Raw genomic sequence first — 19229 nt, 5'->3', positions numbered from 1 at the left:
GAGAAACTCAAATGGTGAAGGGTGCGTTTGATTAAGATAGCTGATAAGATAATGATTTTAAAGGAAAAAGATCTAAATCAGCCAAACATGATGTTGGGACAACACAAGAAGAAAATAAGCATATGAATAAGATATAAATGGAAGCAACTCAAAAACTATAGACAACAAAGCATCCACCTGGTCAGACTTTAAATGTGGAGAGACGGGGAAAGAATGAGAGAGGTGATTAAACTTTAATTTCCAGAGAGAGAGAGAGAGAGAGAGATACCCATTCATGTCCTTGAGAGTGAAGCCAGAGAGATTTCCGACTTTCTTCAATGCTTCCCTCCATTTCCTCACCTCCTCTTCATCCTGCTTCTTGTTGATTTCATGATCCTTAAACGCAGATTTGAAGGGGCCGCTCTGGTTGCGGACGTCGGAAGGTTCTATGCCAAAGAACACCGGAATTATCTTCTTTCCACACTCCACACTTTTGGTCACCTCTTTCAAGCACCATTTCGATTCCGCAAAGTGTTGGGAGAAGATGGGGACAAAGATCTTGGACCTTTCTATGTATTCCAATAGTTTGTTAATCTCCTCCCCCTTTTCCAACTTCTCGCAGTCTATGAAGGTGGTAATACCGCGCTCCTGGAGCCCATCATGAAGATGCCCAGTGAAACCCTTTCGGGTGTCTTCACCTCTGAAGCTGAGAAACACGTCAAACTCGGATCCACCAGCTCTTTGTGAAGACGGTGAATGTGTTAATGGCTCCAGTACCTCTTCCCCTTCCTCCGTGTTCCCTTTAATTCTTCCATTACCATTTTGGTTGGCAGAAAATTGCCTCAAAAGCATGCGGAGGACATCTTCCTGCAAGAAATCCTTGATTCGCTGAAGGAAGACATGACCAAAGAGAACGACGATGAAGAGTACCATGAATAAAGCTGCAAAGATCATCATCTTCCTGATCTTAGAAAGGACAACCAAGAAGGAAGATGGTAAAATGGTTGTGTATTTTTTTCTAACAACATATTCGCCATTAATAAAACTTCTGGTGTGCCTTTAAAGATTCCTTTTAAAAGGAACATTGCTTTTCTTAATAAATTTAATATAAAAATTAATGTTAAATGTTCAAGCAAAGTAGGCTCAAATATTCGTCTAAACAACAATGCGGAAATAGTAGAATTTTTTTTTTTTAATGAACATTTAATATTAAATGCAGTTAAAAGTTAACTTACCGGAAGGTTCTGCGTGCTTTCCTTTGGACAACACTCATGACTAAAATTAAAAGGGTTCAAACAAAACATCTTTTATGAAAGACCTGCTTGTGTAAGGCGGCTAATCCATTGTGTTGTCCAGATTTTTCCCTTGTATTTGAAAGAAAACAAGTGGCGCCACAAAACCATTCCGCTAAGTCTTGTCGTCTTTCCAAGACCTCCCATAGCTTGCATTCCAACCACATCAATATGATGATCATCTCCTTGCCTCCGTTCTCTTTTGACATTTTCTTCAAGTATTCAACGCCCAATCGGATGCTTTGCAAACTGTCTCGTCCCTGCAAGTTAATCCATGCGTCAGCTATTATATGCAATGAGAACGTAACCACCATGATGTTTCTTTAGGATTGTAACTATCCAATATGAATCTATTGAGCAATTGATGTACTCCAATAAAAATTGGTTTCAGAATCGAATTGCCGGTGGTTTGGTCGATCCGGTTGAGATATTGTTATTCTTTTTGGGAGAAATAGAAATGAATCTAAAAAAATGATTGAAATTAATAAAAAAATTCTTAAACTTACTAAAAGGTAATCTAAAAGTGGCGGCACATGGTGCTTTTGAATCAATCGGTTTGCCACCGGTTTCACCGATTTGATATTTCTGATATCATTGTTTGAAGGAGTACCACGCAGGCCACATTAGAAGAACGATTCTGTAATATATAGTCTTCAATTTTTTAATTATTTATAATTCATCAATTAATTTTACTTAGTTTTTTAAATTTATCCTCAATTCCCACAAATAATTTGATGTGTTCCATCCCTTCAATATGTAACAAATACCGGTGCTCACAGTAAGCTGTGGACATAATGCACCGTGGAGTTAAAGATCATCATTATTTTCTAAATCCATGGGTATGTTGTAAGGCTGCACACCAGCCGAGTCGAGCTCGAGCTTTCGACTCAAAAAACTCGCGCTTGAGCTTAGCTCAAACTCGAGTGGAGCTCCTTATAGTAAGCTCGAGCTTGACTCAACTACACACAATCAAACTCGAATTTGACTCGTTTGCTTGTTTAACTCGTGTAAGGTGGTAAAAAGATGTGATTTTCTTAGTCACCAACACTGCCTCAATAAAATATTAATAATCACAAGGCACAGAGAGAGTGATCATCAACCTCATGATCAACCAAGAGAAAGAAGGGTAGAACAGAGGAGATCTCCTCTTGAAGAAGGGGAAATTTAAGATTCTTTGAGTGAGAAAGCCCACGAATAATTGTCTATGGACATGTGTATTAGAACTTTTGGTATGGGCTATGGTAGAACTTTTGATATGGGCCCCTTCAATTTTAGTCGAAAAGCTATTTAAAGTAGAGAACTGGGAAACTTCTGTAGGCCTGTCTGCCATGTTATGGTTCTAGTGAAGTCTACGTCGTCCTTATTTTTGTTTCTGAGGCTCCTGCATTTTGAGATTTTACAAAGACAGACATATCCATCTAAATTTGCATTTTAGTACATATAAGATCCACTTTCTGTGCAAATTTATTATTAAAATTGTTTTATTTTTAAAACAATATAATGTATATAGGAAAAAAATGTCAAATAATATATAAACTGTTTAATTCTAGTGTTCCTCAATGAAAAAAATTCAATACCTTTAAGGAAGTAGTTTTTATCCTGCCTGATCTGCTCTATCAATGGTGATTGGATTTGTACTTGTACAATGAGATCGAGTAGGGGCTGGCAAGAGACCGGTCTCCTCTTCGAGTTCCTAATGGTTAACTCTTTATGTTACAAACGAGAGGCCATCGATGCACAAACATGCCGAGAGGAGGGTGACACATCTTTGAGCATCAAAGTAAGTCTTGTATCCTTTGGGATGAGTTGTTGGTGGAAACTTCAACCTTCTTTCAAATGATATACGTGTTACCGGCTGAAGAGTTGCCTTTTCATTTTCTTCCATGCCCACATGTTTTCCAAGTTTTAGTCTTGTGTTTTGTTCCATCCTATTTTTTATTTTGTACGGTTACATTTTTCTATGTTTTTTTTTTTTTGCTATAACAAGGTTTGGGGCCCTATGGGATAAAATCCATATTTTCTAGTGCCTATTTAGAAAAAACAAAATACCACCAACCGGCAGAGTCATGGAAACGGTCGCTTATTTCAACCTTTTCCTTCGCGTGGATGGCAAGATGGAATATAACAAGTTGTTAGTGGCTACTTTTTTATAAAGAAAAACAACATACAAAACGACACCTGATCTTCGTTCTATTTAAAATTCCCTGTGAGTTTCTAACTTTAGGCTTTAGTGATTGGGACAAAACAAATATTTCTAAGAATTATTGGCTTTTATGAAAAACCCAATATATTTACAGTATTAAAGAATCTTTACATATGCAATAGACAATATATATATATATATATTTTAGTAGCCATACAAAAAACCCATCATATTTGTACACATCGATTGGGAATAATTTGCTCCACGCATTGGGAGGATGAAAATGAGGTGCAAGGATCAATGGCACTAGAATTATATGGAAAATGTGTTTTACCAATGATGAAAAAAATAAGATCAAATTGTCTTCTTACGAATCAATGTTAATACCTTTCATGTTTTTAAGGGTTAGCGAGAAGCCATACACGTCAAGTATCGATGTCAATGCCGAGCGAGAAGCCATACACGTCAAGTCATAGGTACCTTAAATAGTAACCTATTTGGTGCCTTTTAAAATCAATCAATATATAGCTTTTCTCTACTTTTTATATATATATATATATATATATATATATTATAAGCAAGAAACTGATCGTTTCAAATCGACAGGTTTGAATTCGAACAGTCGCTTGATAGTTGTTGATGAAAGCCGAGCCTATTTTATGAAATTTGAGAAATATCGTGGTGGTATCCAGATTATTTCGAAAAATGAGCACATAACAGAAAATTTTATACAAATTGGAAAAGCCCCAAGGGGGGAGGTGGCTTTTTTTTCTGAAAAGTCGCTTATCACCTGATCATTTTCTCCAAGTTTCACTATTTTGGGCGGAGGATCCAATGTGGACCAAAACTATTTTAAAATTCATAAAGGTGCCGCAACATTACATTATTGCTGCGAGAGGCCAATAATGGTGCTGGTACGTACCACCTATTGACTTGACTCAACTTACCCTTTTATAGAACAAATTTCATCCAATTCTAAGGTGGTCGGGCTTAAAAGGAATCTCTCTCTCTCTCTCTCTCCCTGATAAATCCAGGTTATATATATATATATATATATGTAAACATCTAAAGATTTATTAGCCATGATCAGCTTTTGAATGGACAGCAAGAAAACCATCAACTATTGCAGGCTTAAAGAACATGTGCTTTTTTTGGTAAAAAAAAGCCAAAGCAAATGAATGATAACTTGCATGCTATTTTGAACACATCTGTGTCATTTGATCAGATTAAAAACAGCTCAGATTTGTAACATCTGCAAATAGGTATAATAGAATGTCACAATTATATGTATTTATTCCTTTCATTTACCTTCTCAAACCATTAATTATGTATAGATGTGACACCCCCTGTATGCAAATTAAGATATGAATGGATTTTGACAATCATTATATGTATATTTGGTTATTGCATGACTTAAGTTTTTATATGCAGGGAAACTCAAATCAAGCATTGATTACAATGAGTTGTAAATTTGATTTGTATTCCTTTGACCTTGAGGCAGATACGAGGGAAAGCTCATCCAAGTCATCGTAAAGAGAATCTTGAGTGAAGTAAATAAATGGCCTCTGTTTGTAGCTAAATATCCAGTAGCTCTGGATTCTCGCATGGCAGAGTCCTCTGTTAAGTTCTTATAACTCGAACTCGACTTGTTTAATATTTCGAGCATACATTTGAACTCAAGCGCTCCGAGTCAAGTTTTAACAAGCAAGTTCAAGTCAGACCACGAGCTGACTCAACTCATTGTACAGTCGTAAGCATCACCAGACTTTAGGTGTTTAGGCCGCTCTTCAATTTCTTTAATTAGATTTTTGTTTCAAATTGTCTTCATAGCCTCCGATGAGCTATTCAAATTATGTAAGCATTACGCCACGTGAAAGCTATTCAAATTTCAATAGATACTCCAATAACAGTTATTTAGGCGGAAAGAGAGTGATTAATTAATTGAGGGTTGATATTCAAATGAGATTTGCTGAATTTATTTGTATGAAAGCAACACACGGAACAGCTGAGCTTGTAAAGTTGAAAATTCCTTCAGAGTGGTTCTATATTTGCACATGGGAGATGTCTTGAAACCTCCAAGTGGAGAAAATTAAAATCTTGATAGAAATGTAAGTGCGTGCTGCCTACACTGTAGAACCTTCAGGCATTTACAAACTAATGCTTTTCTTCGTCGATGCGACCCTTAGCAAGTAATGAAAATGTTTTTTTTTTTTTGTGAAAAAATAGATATATTTGGTATACCACTTTCGATTATAAGATCAAAGTGTTCTTTTTTTCCATCTGTTACTCGAATTCTGAGTTGCATATCAGCTTGGATCGTCCCAATTTGCTAGTGGCATGACACATGCTAAAATATTGATATCGCAAATAATATTTTAAGACTAAAAAAAAATCATTGCAATCATGACATATAAGATTAAAAAGGGAAATGCATTGATAAGAGAACTAGAATGGGTGCATGAATTAATTTTCACAATACTACCCTCAAAGCGGTGCTGTTAATACTTGTAGAGGTTTCTTTCTTTTTTTCTTTTTTTTTGCAAACTGGGTTAAGTCTGTTCCTTTTGGTATATACTCAATTACTCACTCCTCCTGTGTTTTCCATCAAGAACATCATAGAGGGTTCTGTGAATTATTTCGTCAACCAAGCGGCGGTTTGGTGTTTATCAAAAGTTCGGCGGTGCTCAGAACATTGTTCAAGTGTGAGCAGTAAATATATTTGTTTTCAAGAATTTAAAACAAGCATGTACTATCAAACAACTAATTAAAAAAACAAAGAACGTGCTGCAAGAGAAAATTAAGATTTGCATACTTCCTTCATTTAAAGGAAGTCAAAACATAAACATCATGAAAATCAGTTTTTTTTTTTTTCTTTGCCTCTATAAGATATTCTAGCTGCAATCTGAACTTGGATATTAGTCATTCAACAATCTGCATTGTGCCTAATAATATTCTTAATTATAAGAAATGCTTGTCAGCGCCACAAAAAAAAGTTACATAGATTTTCATGAACAGAGATATGGGCATAGAGATTTAGGTGAGTAGGAGAATTATTAACACTACTCAAGCTAGAGAAAAGCACCCCACCCCCTCCGGCTCCTTCCCCTCTCCACAAAGCCGCCTGCACATCAGTACCAGGCAATAACACCCTATGTGCTTCAGTCTGCATTGTACCGGTGGTACCGACGAGTCCCCACAAGAAGTACAGATACATTTTGCAGTTGGGACACATCCATTGTCACTTGCATTCTATAGCAATGTGCTCCCTCCCCTGTCTTCACAATGTTCTCTGCTCCCAAGTACAATCGGACTTCATCACCGTCGACTTCTGCAATTTTCTCAAACACAGTAACGTCATCGGCAATGATTGCTATGCAGATGGGTGAGAGGACCTTCTCCAGACCTAACTTCACCCTTGCTCTTCTCAACCAACTAAATGGCAACCTCGGGAGCGTAAATTGCAGATGCTGTTGTCCTTTTGCTGATCCTGGCAGTAAAGACCCTGATATCTTCAGCCTTTTCAAGTTTTCAAAAGTCATCTCCTGAGACAAAGAAGTTCATCAGCAATAGAGTATTCAATTCTAGGAATGCTTCGAATAACAACAAGCCACGAAAACAATAAAAGATCCATTTGTTAGAGGGGATTACAGTGCTATAATCGGTAGTCCGCACCCTAACCCAGCCAGTTTAGAATTTCAGAATTTGTTATCTCCATTATTCTTGATTGATCCTGTCGACTTCTTCCTTATGCGTGAAGTTTAGTTCCTTTCTTCTTTATAAGTTGGTCAATTTGTTTTCAAATAATTATCCATCGATTTACTATATATACATTTAATACAATTGCTAACTATATATGTTTAAGGAAAATTAACTTAAAATTATTGGGTTTTTCCAAACATTGGTGGGGTATGGTTCATCTTCTACCTCATGAAGGGAATTAGTAAAATCTAAAGATATATTAGTCAAATTTTATAATTTCTTGGTCCTTATAATGTTATGGAAAAATATATTGTTGCATAACACTTTTTGTCAAAGATAGTGACTACATAATGTTTCTGTTACTAGATTATCCACACAATATGTGAAAAGAAATAATTAACTTCTTAAGTCTATACACCACTAATTTTAGTTTCATGAAAAAGTAAACTTAGTTGATAGATTATTAAATGTTTTACATATACTTCTAAGTACCCATGCTTGTGCCACAAGATATATTTCATTTAAGGCACTGTATGATTCAAAATATTGTTCATTTGTATAGTGTTGCTCCATTTACTAATAATTAGGTCATGTTCAACTATATGTTTCTGCCCTTTGTAGTTTTAATTTCCAGCACTGCCACATATAGTATCATTATAAGCAATAATTACGGTGCAATTTTCCAATATAATGAACAACAAGAGAACGTATATTCGGTACATACCTTGGACACTTTGTTTTTGAAATCATGACTAAAGTGGCAACACCCCGTGAAATCACAAGGGCCAGGCAGTTCCAAATCTTCCAAGTTGCTTGAAATATTTTCGAGGCCAGGCACATCTTCGAGCTGCTTACAAGCACCCAACCACAATTTCTCCAAAGTTTTCAAGTCAGAAATATCCGACACTGTTCTCAAATTGGTGCACCCAGAAGCATCAAGCCAGAGTAGAGAAGAGGGAAGCTGAGGAAGGTACTCAAGCCTCTTGCAGTCTTTCAAATGAAGCGACCTTAAGGATGTGAGGCGAAACAAACCTGTTTGTCGAATAGAGGCAGCTATTATACCTTCCAGGTTCTCGCAACCACTTAGATATAGATGATGAAGCCTTCCCCAAGACTCGATAATTGCTGCATTCAAGCATTTTAATTTGTTACTGTTGAACGAGAAGGTCTCAAGATTTTCCAATCGTCCTATGAAATCAGATGGAGCTGTAAACTTGTCGCAATGTAAATATAAAGTTTCAAGTCCTTGTAATTTTTCCATAGAGTTAGGCAACTCTTCAAGGTTCAAGCAGTTTAGGGTCAAGCAACAAATCCTTGTTAGAGAGCCAATAGAATTGGGCAAATATTTGAGGCGATGAGAGTCCACTTTAAAGTCATGAAGACTTTCTAATTCTCCAATACAATCTGGTAGAGTCTCGAGGTTTGGGCACTTTAATGTCAATGTCCGAACGTGTTTCAACGACCCAATGGAGTCAGGTAGAGCTTCAAGATTGTTAGACCACACCTCAAATTCTAAAAGTTTCTGCAAACGTCCAATCGAATCAGGTAGAGCTTCCAGGCTCATGCAATATAGCACCAACGTATCAATGCTTCCAAGCAATGCAATTGAGTTTGGCAGGACCTTCAATTTTGCTGATTCGATTTTGAAGACGGCAACATTTTCCAGCTCTCCAATGGAATCAGGCAGAGATTCAAGGTTCATGCAGTTCAATTCCAACTTCCACATCTGTTTCAATGACCCAATCGAGTTGGGTAAAGCTTTGAGGTTCTCACACTTGAGACTCAACTCACCAAGTTGCTTGAGCGGCCCAATGCAGTCAGGCAGAGCTTTTAGATGCATGCTCATGACCTCTAATTGAGTAAGATTTTCCAAGGACCCCTCAATCCAATTGGGCAATTCTTTCAGCATTTCACATTCTAGCCGTAGCTTCTTGAGATTTTCCATCCTTCCAACACAATCGGGCAACTCTTCAATCGTAGCATCCTTCAAGTGAAAAATTTCTAAGGCTTTGTGAGATTCGTCGCACAAGCCAAGCAACTCCGAAGATGAACCTGTCAATTCAATAATATTACTTGCTGCAAGATGTGGACGGTCGTTCTTACAGCTCTTTAAACTTGTTCCAGACATATTCAGTTGTTGTATGGAGCTCAATTGTGTTATGGAAATAGGTATTGTTTTCTGGAACTTGCAACCATGCAAAGATAGCAGGCGAAGGCTTTTAAGCTGTCCAATTGAATCAGGTATGATCTCTATTCCGGTATTGTCAAGAATAAGTTTCTCCAGTTTCTCCATGTCCCCTAGTCTTTCTGGCAAAGAGCAGAGAGAAAGACACTCATTAAGGTCAAGCTTTTTCAACAACTTAAGATGGCAAACTGAATCAGGTATGATCTCTATTTTCGTATTGTCAAGAATAAGCACCTCCAGTTTCTCCATGTCCCCTAGTCTTTCTGGCAAGGAGCAGAGAGAAAGACACCCAGTAAGGTCAAGCGATTTCAACAACTTTAGCTTGCAAATGGAATCGGGTAAGCTGTCCAAGCTTTTTGACCAACATAAAGATAGCTCAACAAGGTCGGTGAGCTCTCCAATAGAATCAGGTATGACCTCAATGCGAGTCCAAGAAAGGTCAATCTTCTTTAATGACTTCATGTCCCCTAAGCCTTCCGGTATAGAACAAAGTTCATTGCAATTATCCAGGCCAAGCACTTCAAGAGAACTTAACCGGCAAATAGAATCAGGTAACCTCAATAGTCTTTGACAAAAGTACATAAGCATCTGATGCAAGTTTTTAAGTTGCCCTACTGAACAAGGTACCTTCTCTATTTGTGTCCAACTGAGATCAAGCTTCACGAGTGATCCCAATTTTCCCAATCGCTCTGGCAAAGAGGTCAAACCAAGACAACCATGAAGATCAAGGATCTCCAGAGAGCGTAACTGGCAAATGGAATCAGGTAACCTTGATAGTCTTTTACACTCAACGATACATAGCACACATAAATTTATAAGTTGTCCTATTGAATCAGGTATCTTCTCTATACTTGTTGCTGTAAGATCAAGCATCTTGAGTGATCCCAACTCTCCCAATCGTTCTGGCAAAGAGGAAACTTTGTGACAATGACGAATATGAAGCGCCTCAAGTGAACTCAGTCGCCAAATTGAATCTGGTAGTTTTTGTAGATGCCGACAGCTGCGAGTGCTTAAATGTGTTAAGTTCTTGAGTTTTCCGATTGATTCATCAATTGTAGTTAATCCTGAGCAATTTACAAATTTCAATTTCACCAAGCTAGGCATATTCATGAAATGAAGGGTAATCTTTGTTTCCACTCCACAAAGTGACAAAACTCTCAATCTTTCAAAGGCCTGCATGCATAAAATAAATTTTCCATTGGGAACAAATCATGAGATTTAGAATATGACAAGAGAAGAAAAACAGAACTACTCCCTCATAATATACTGACCTTCAAACTCAATGACAGTTGGTTTATAAGAGTTGGGGCCATGTCGGAGAGGTCAAGGATGGCAAGATTCTCAAGATTAAAATCAGATGGCAGGGAGTCAAAGTGGCACCTTTCCAACTGCAACCATTTCAGATCTGTAGGAAAACATGGAAACGTGCCTTGGAAGTTGACATTTTCAGCTTGAAGATATCTCAGGTTGAGCATGTTTTCAAACCATTCGGCACTAACACAATCATTTTTATTGAACCGGTCGCCCTTTCGCAGTATCCGAATCCCTTCGGCATCAATAGCCCTTGGTACCTGCACAAAATAGAGACGCAAAGTAATTTTCATACCTTACTTATGGTGCGTGGCCAAGATTTGTAGCCTTTGCCTTAAGGACGTGAGGCCGTCAACTTGGATACGTCCACGAGTTGCCAGTTCAATAAAGCATACACAATGGAATCAGAACATGTACATTGAAACAACTCTCACTGCTAAAATTGCAGAGTACTTCGTTTTAGATACCAAGGCCGCCGCCCTTTCTGCTCTTTCTGTTACCTGTTAGCCATTAGACACTAACGAGCTTTTCAAAATGGTGCCTAGCCTTGTTAGACCACAACTGCATATCGTAGTAATTTAGTAAAAGTGTTTCTAATACTCAAGTATTTGGAAAGTCAATGGAGTTAAAGAATTATAAAAGAAATTTGGGTTAGTAGCATAAAAGTGACAAAAGCACCATAGAGTGACAAATAATTAACCATTAAACTCGAAGAAACTAAACCAGCAGGACACGCTCATATGCAGGGTGAGAATGGCTCAGATTCGAGTAGGCCAGCTTTTACCGGATTCAATTAATTGAATTGTATGGAGTTGGATTTGGATTGGGACTCAGATTTGGACTAGCATATCTAAGATCAGATGTTTATATGTAGTGAGACTACATTTTCAGTGGATCTCACTCGGATATTGAACTTCGACTTTATGATCCGATTCAAATGAGATTAATAATTTCGGTCCAAATTTTTTCACCTAACACAGCCGGAGAGAGAGAGATTATGTTTACCTTTCTTTGAAGTAAACCCCAAGAGTCTTGGTTATTCCACAGCCTACTCTTCTTCTGAAGCTTTCGGGAGCTCTCTTCATCAACTATGGCTCTCCCCATGTCTCGTATTTGATCGTGCATCTCGAACTCCTGACTTTCCTCACCTATCTTTACGAGAGACCTTTGTACAAGTACCCTAATTGCTGCACTGGGGCACCAGCGACAATCCTCCCACATGTAATTAGCTCTTTCTCTGCCCCAACCAATAAAAAAGCATGAAATATCTAGAAAGATGTTCTTCTCCAAGTCATCTAAACTGTCGTAGCTTAGCTTCAATCTCTGTTGGACTTCGTAGCGGGGAATCGTTTTCAGCTTCTCTAATGTATCTTTCCACTCTTGTACATCCTTCTTGGACAAAAGCGATCCGATCACTTCGAGGGTTAATGGCAGCCCACCAGCTGCTCCAACAAATTCGTTTGATAACTCGACGTACTCTCCTTGTGGTAATTCACCGTCAAATGCATGAAGCATGAATAACTCTCGCGACAGATCTTCATTCAGTTCTTGTGGCTTGTAAATTTCATCTTGTTTCACGTCGTGGGCTAGCAGTACCCCCTCATCTCTAGTTGTGATTATGATCACGCTTCCTGAGCCAAACCAATCTCTCCCACCAGCCAATGCATCAAGTTGTTCTCCTGAATCTACGTCATCTAAGATAAGTAGAACCCTTTTACTACTGGCCCTGCCTTTGATCATAATTTTTCCTTGTGCAACATCACCTAAGGATGCGTTTTTTTCTTTCAAGACGTCACCAATGAACTGTTTTTGTAAGTTGACCAATCCATTGGGTTGTCCAGCATTTTCCCTTACATTTGAAATGAAGCAGGTGGCGCCATTGAAGCCTTCGGCTAACTCATTGTAAACAGCCTTGGCAATGGTTGTTTTTCCAAGACCCCCATACCATGGATGCCAACCACATGAACACCATTCATATTGCCTCCATTCTCCAACATTTTCTTCACGTCATTAACACGAGTTTCAATTCCGACTGGATGCTTTGCGACTTCGAATGGCTTCTTGTTTAGTTTGGCTGACACTTTCTCAATGACAGCACGCTTTAGCTTTGCCTCATCCCTGCAAGTATTAATTTCTCCCATGCATGACAAACCATGAACAATAGAAAAAATGAATTTGTGATGCTCCTTTAGCAGATCCAATATGAATATCTGCATACGTGTATTTATTCATTGTTTATACTGAAAAGGTCTTTCCATAATATGCTTCATTCAGTTAATTAACACCTTTCTTTGATCAGTTTTCCGCATTCATCCATTTGTTTGAATGTTTGGTCCCACTCATCCGTAAGTCTCCTCTGGTTCACGCAAATAAACATTTGAGTTATATTAAGTTGGTCTCTGGAAAAGGACTAGCTACTTTGCGGTCAAGTACTCTCCGATGATACATAAATAGTACATTTTAAATATTTATAAACATTTTCCAGGGAAGCTAATGGCGTGCATGTAATTTTTATAAGCAAGAACTCGAAAAGTGATCAAATAATCTTCTGTTCATTGGCAATTAAGAAAATTTAAAAAGAAAAAAGTGTGTCAGTTAATTTTAGATTTCTCTTAAAATCTGATGCATGCTTTTTGGGGAAACATGATTTTTTTTTTTGGTTAATTGTTTAATTAAGTTTTTTCAACACAAAAATCACATCTTAAATTGTCTCACTTTAACTGTTAGTAGCTTTAAGGATATGTCCCCGTAAATTAAGCAAAGTAATTAAGGTAGTGTTTGATGGCTGGAAATCTTGGAAAAATGGAATAAAAAAATCGTTCTTATTTTTAATTTTGATGTGTGTGTGATGACTGAAAAATAAATTTTCAAAAATTTATTTTCTTAGTTTGATGAAATAGAAATATATTCTCAGGTTTAGGGAAATAAGGGAGCGAGGGAAGAAGAAGGGAGGGAGAGGAAGAAGAGAAGGAGTGAGGAGGAAGAAGGGAAGGAAGGAGGAGGAAGAAGGGAGGTGGAGGAAAAAGGGAAGGAGGAAGAAGGGAGGTGCTCAGGAGCAATAGGAGGTGCTCAGGAGCAGGGAGGAGCAGGGACGACTCGCATATTTTTACAAAATCCGTTTGGCTTCCGATTAATCTGAAATTTGGTTTGGAGTTTGCTAAGATGTTGGGGATTGGAGGCTCAGAAGATCGGCTTCAAGTGAGCTTCACACAAGAATCGTGCTCAGCCTGATCAGATGTTGTCTCGTAGTAGAAAATGTCTGTCACAGGTGTTCAGGAGGCAGACAGGAGTCATCCTCACTCGTAGATTTTTTAAAAATCACATACAGCCCCGATTTGCCTGAAAATTTAACAATAGGTCGACAACAAGCTGAGGAGTGGACGCTCCAAATTTCACGTCCAATGGAGCTACACAGGAAAATCGCGTTGAGATCCAAAATCATTGTCACACGCAAGTAGCTCCTGAAACAGAGCGGCAGAGTTCAACTTCCCTTCTTTCTCCCTCGCTCCCTTCTTCCTCCTTCCCTTTTTCCTTCGCCTCCCTTTTCGCTCTCTCACTCCCTTTTTCCTCCTCCCGCCTTCCCTCCTTCCCTTCTTCCTCCTCTCGCCTCCCTCTTTCCTCCTCCCGCCTTCCTTTCTTCCTCCTCCCTCTTTCCTTTCTTCCGTTATTCCTCATCTCTCGCTTCCTTCTTCCTCCCTCCTTCCCTTCTTCTTTCTCCCTCCTTCCCTTCTTCCTCCTCCCTCATTCCTTCGTCCCTTCTTCCTCCTAACGGTTAAAAATAATTTCTGAAAAAAAATTTCCACCACTTTGGCTGGAAAAATTTTTTCGAAAATATATTTCCATTTCCAGCTTCAATGTTCCAAATAAAATTTCTGTGTTTGTTAAGGAGGAAAAATTTTGAAAATTTGAAAAATGTTTTTTGTGTTACATGAAATTTATGGCCCATCAAACACTACCTAAGTAGAAGAAGATGAATTTGAGAAACTCTAATAGTGAAGGATGCATTTGATTAATATAGCTGATAAGATAATGATTTTAAAGAAAACAAGATCTAAAGCTATGGACAACATGCATCCGCCAGGTTAGACTTTAAACTGGGAGAGAGAGGGAAAGAAAGAGAGAGGCTATTAAACTTTAATTGTTGAGAGAGAGGGAGAGAGAAAGAGAGGTACCCATTCATGTCTTTGAGAGTGAAGCCAGAGATATTTCCGACTTTCTTCAATGCTTCCATCCATTCAATCACCTCCTCTTGGTCCTTGTTGGATTGATGATCCTTAAATGCAGATTTGAAGGGGCCGCCCTGGTTGCGGACGTCGGAAGCTTCCACACCAAAGAACACCGGAATTATCTCCTTCCGGCACTCCACACTTTTGGTCACCTCTTTCAAGCACCATTTCGATTCTGCAAAGCGTTTGGAAAAGATGGGGACAAAGATCTTGGACTTCTCTATGTATTCCAACAACTTGTTGATCTCCTCTCCCTTTTCCAACTTCTCGCAGTCCATGAAGGTGGAAATACCACGCTCCTCGAGTCCATCATGAAGATGCGCAGTGAAACCCTTTCGGGTGTCTTCGCCTCTGAAGCTGAGAAACACGTCGAACTCAGATCCACCAGCTCTTGGTGAAGACGGCGAAGGTGTCGATGGCTCCAATACCGCTTCCCCTGCGTCCATGTTTCCTCCAATTCCTCCATTACCACTTTGGTTGGCAGGAAATTGCCTCAAAAGAATGGGGAGGGCATCTTGCTGCAAGAAATCCTTGATTCTCTGAAGGAAGACTTGACGAAGGAGAACGGTGATGGAGAGTACTACAAATAAAGCTGCAAAGATCATCATCTTCCTGATCTTAGCGAGGAGAACCAAGAAGGAAGATGGTAAAATGGTTGAGCATTTTTTTCTAACAACATATATTTGCCATTCATAAAACTTCTGGTGCACCTTTAAAGATTCCTTTTAAAAGCGACACTACTATTCTTAATAAATCTAAAAGTGGCGGCACGTGCTGCTCTTGAATAGGCCACCAAATAAAATCAATCGGTTTGCCACCGGTTTCACCGATTTGATTCTAAGACAGATCGTTTACGACATTTCTGATAGCATTGTTTGAAGGAGTACTACACAGTTGCAGGCCACATTAGAAGAACGATTCTGTAATATATAGTCTTCAATTTGTTAATTATTTATAATTCATCATTTATTTTTTTCAGTTTTTTAAATTTATCCTCAATTCCAAAAAATAATTGGATGTGTCCATCCCTTCAGAAAACGATGCTGATCGAGGATAGCCGACCTGTTTTGAATATGTAACAAATACCGGTGCTCACAGTAAGTCGCCGACGTACACACTGTAGAGTTAAGATCCTCATTATTTTGTAAATCCATGGGTATGTAGTAGGAGGGCTGCACACCAACCGAGTCGAGCTCGAGTTTTTGACTAGAAAACTCAAGTTTGAGCTTAGGTCAAACTCGAGTCGAGCTCCTTACAGCAAGCTTGAGCTCAGCTCGACTACATAAAATCGAGCTTGAACTCGATTCGTTTATTGTTTAACTCGAGTAAAGTGGTAAAAATATGCAACTTTTCTAACCACCAACACTACCAACCAAGAGAAAGAAGTAGAATTGACGAGAAGGGCAAATTTAAGATCCTTCGAGTAAAACCCCACAAATACTTGACGTGATATAGCAAAAGGGCTAAATTAAGATCCTTGAGTGTAACCCCACGAATAAATGTCCATGAAGATGTGTATCAGAACTTTTGCTCTGGACCCCTTCAATTCAATTTCGGTCAAAAAGCTATTATTTCAAGTAGAGCACCATGAAAGTTGATATTTAACAAAGACAAGGCTTGTCCATCTAAATTTGCATTGTAGTACATATAAAATTCACTTTCTGGTGCAAATTTATTCTTTAAATTGTTTTATTTTTAAAGCAATATAATGTATATGGTCTACACCGCCGGAAAGAAATTCTCAAATAATATAAACTGTTTAATTCTAATGTACCTCAAATAATATATAACTCAGGAAGACTCATGTTACGGGCTGAAGAATTGCTGCATTTCATTTTCTCCTGCTTCCCACAATGTTTCCCAAGTTTTAGTCTTGTGTCTTGTTCCGTCCTTTTTTTTTTATTTTGTACGGTTACATTTTCTCCATCCCCTCTTTTCTGCTATAACAAGGTTTGGGGTTCTATAGGTAAAATCCATATTTCTAGTGCCTATTTAGAAAAAAAAAAACCACCAACCCAGCAGAGAGAGTCATGGAAACGATTCTTTTTCCACCGTTTTTATTCGCGTGGATGGCATGATGGAAAAGCACGAGTTGTTGGTGCCTACTTTTATATAAAGAAAAACAAAATACAAAAAGGCACCCTGATTTTCGGTATTTCTAATATTCTACCCTAAGACTAAGAGTTTGGAACTTTAGGTTTGAGCGATTGGGATAAAAAAAAATCTCTCTCAAACAACCGACCCTTCTCCTAAAATTTCTTTTGAAACGTCTCATAGGGTAAGAGGACCGAGGCTAAATAACCCTAAAACCAAAAAAACATTTGCTACATGAAACAAAAAGCATGCAACTTACAGGAGAGTTAACCGAGGATCTTGAGAGCCATGTTTTAAATTGAACAGAGCAGTCACACTGGTATTGGACATTTTTTTTTGTTTATATTCATGTAAAAGGTCATTTTTAAGTGTGTAAAAAGCTTGGTGATCAACTGACATTTTTTTGTTTGTATGATTCAAATGATATTGAAAAACCTAATAAATTAGGTATTTTTATGAAAAACCAATCATTCAAATAGTCAGTAATTGACAGTATCTAAGAGTCTTTATATATGCAATAGACAATATATATATGTTTTACTAGCCATACAGAAAACGCATCATAGTTGTACACATATCGATCTGAGAATAATTTGCTCCATGCATTGAGAGGATAAAAAATGGAGTGCAAGGATCAATGGAACTAGAACTATAAGGAAAATGTGTTCCTTTGTGTCCTTCTTACTATGGAATAGTGCATCAATAATGAACAGCATAATATCAAATTGTGTGTCTCACGAATCAATGTCAATACCTTTCATGCTTTTAAGGGAGAGCCAGACGTCAAGTCAAAGGTACCTTAAATAGTAACCCATTCGGTGCCCCTTAAAAGCAATCAATATATAACTTCTCTCTATCTTCTTTCAATCTATACTTCGTTAAACAAGTATACTAGTGCGCCCAACCTATTGAACATTTATCGTTTGGAGCCCATTCATGTTTCAGTCCACAAAGCTGACGGGGGAAACTTTAAGTCGGTCTGGGAAAGGGACAAGAATAATTGTAGCGTGGAATATTATTACATGTTACAATTTATATAAATATCTTTCAGGAAGAATATTGTTTAGTAGGCCGTTTGGCATAAAGTTTGGCATAAAGTGACACGAATAATTGTAGCTTGGAATATGCTAAAGGGGAAGGGCAGCCCACTTTAATTTCCAACAAAGATGCAATAAAAAAAGATGAAGAGATCCTTTAAAGGACAATCATTCTTCTTCCACTGCCTTTGCTTCCATGCATTTTCCACGACTTGCCGTTTTTTGTTTGAATTGTCGGTAGATCGATTCAGGAGAAAAGAATGCCATCTGCTAGCCGCCAGCACTGTGTTCCTCAGCGGCCGGTTGTAGGAACTTTCCCATGCATTATTAGCTTGCGCTGTTCGATCGACGGAGCCTTAGAGGGCAGCTGCGGGTAACTTAAAAAAGTTGGTAAAAAGGTTGTGTTCTATAGCTTTGTTTCTAAAATGTTGGAACCCATGTTTCTCATTATGAAAAGAAACTAATTTCATCTGTTTAATCGTCCATCAAATTTAAAATGCAGGGAGAAAATGATATTGAAGTAATCCAAACTCTATTCTGAGGTTGGAGATCCAATGTGTGTGGACGCAGTATTTTTCATCCATGTCCCAACTCAGAGAGCTCCAATTGGGGAGTGCGAGACGGGAAGGTAAATGGGAAAACATTCCCAGGACTCTTAGATGGTTGGAATGGAGAGCAGAAAACCTGGATTCATTGCCTGACGGCTTTCATCTTGAGAATATTGTTGTTTTGACTTTTCTTTTAGCTCTATAACTCAACTATGAGGCCACCATGGAACTGCAGGGCGCTCGTTCACGCAACCATACTCCTCACTTCTGGGCAAATTTTGGTGGAATATTTCATGGTCCTATCGTTGCTCTCTACCTGAATTTTCGTTAGATTTGGTAAACACAAGAAGGAAGGTGGGAAAAACGCAGGGAACAAGTTTAATAATAGCCTATGAACTCCTACTCATCCACTTCTGCTCTTCAGTTGGTTAATTTGCATTTGGGGAAGAAGAACCTGTACGCATTTGAATGCTGTCCCTGGAGCTCACTGAAATGAAGCTCATGAGGCCCTTGCAGACATGGATGGAACCGCAGAATGAATCGGCCAAATACATACAGCCTCCTTTGCCATACCCTTTCTTCGAAAAATGACAGGTCTCAAGCCGATATTTACAACAATGAAACGTTCCAAAGTAACTCTTTTTAAGAAGGGGTTTGACTAAAAACTCTTTAAATTTTGTGAAACAACAAATGCACACTCAATTTTCCAGTCACT

General features: G+C 38.3%; 1 protein-coding gene across 4 annotated transcripts in view; it reads right to left on the bottom strand.

Moving 5' to 3' along the window:
* LOC116249200 (disease resistance protein RPV1-like) overlaps nt 1–15713 on the bottom strand; it is a 43340-nt gene extending 27627 nt beyond the window's left edge. The window contains exons 1-4 of one of the 4 annotated variants that reach the window (XM_031622401.2): nt 11615–12499; nt 10570–10869; nt 7838–10471; nt 6302–6956 (exon numbers count right to left, since the gene is read on the bottom strand). In XM_031622401.2, the coding sequence (XP_031478261.2) occupies nt 6573–6956; nt 7838–10471; nt 10570–10869; nt 11615–12349 (4053 nt within the window). In that variant the 5' untranslated portion in view covers nt 12350–12499 and the 3' untranslated portion in view covers nt 6302–6572. Of the gene's footprint in view, nt 1–268; nt 1008–6301; nt 6957–7837; nt 10472–10569; nt 10870–11614; nt 12500–14781 lie in introns of those variants that run through there. The other 3 variants (XM_050075942.1, XM_050075941.1, XM_050075940.1) reach the window with 3 other exon arrangements.
* Nucleotides 15714–19229: the final 3516 nt, after the last annotated feature.

Source organism: Nymphaea colorata, chromosome 2, assembly GCF_008831285.2.
Source record: "Nymphaea colorata isolate Beijing-Zhang1983 chromosome 2, ASM883128v2, whole genome shotgun sequence".
In the NCBI taxonomy this organism is placed as follows: domain Eukaryota; kingdom Viridiplantae; phylum Streptophyta; class Magnoliopsida; order Nymphaeales; family Nymphaeaceae; genus Nymphaea; species Nymphaea colorata.
The sequence above is the reverse complement of the archived record's forward strand: the minus strand, read 5'-3'. Positions and strand labels throughout refer to the sequence as shown.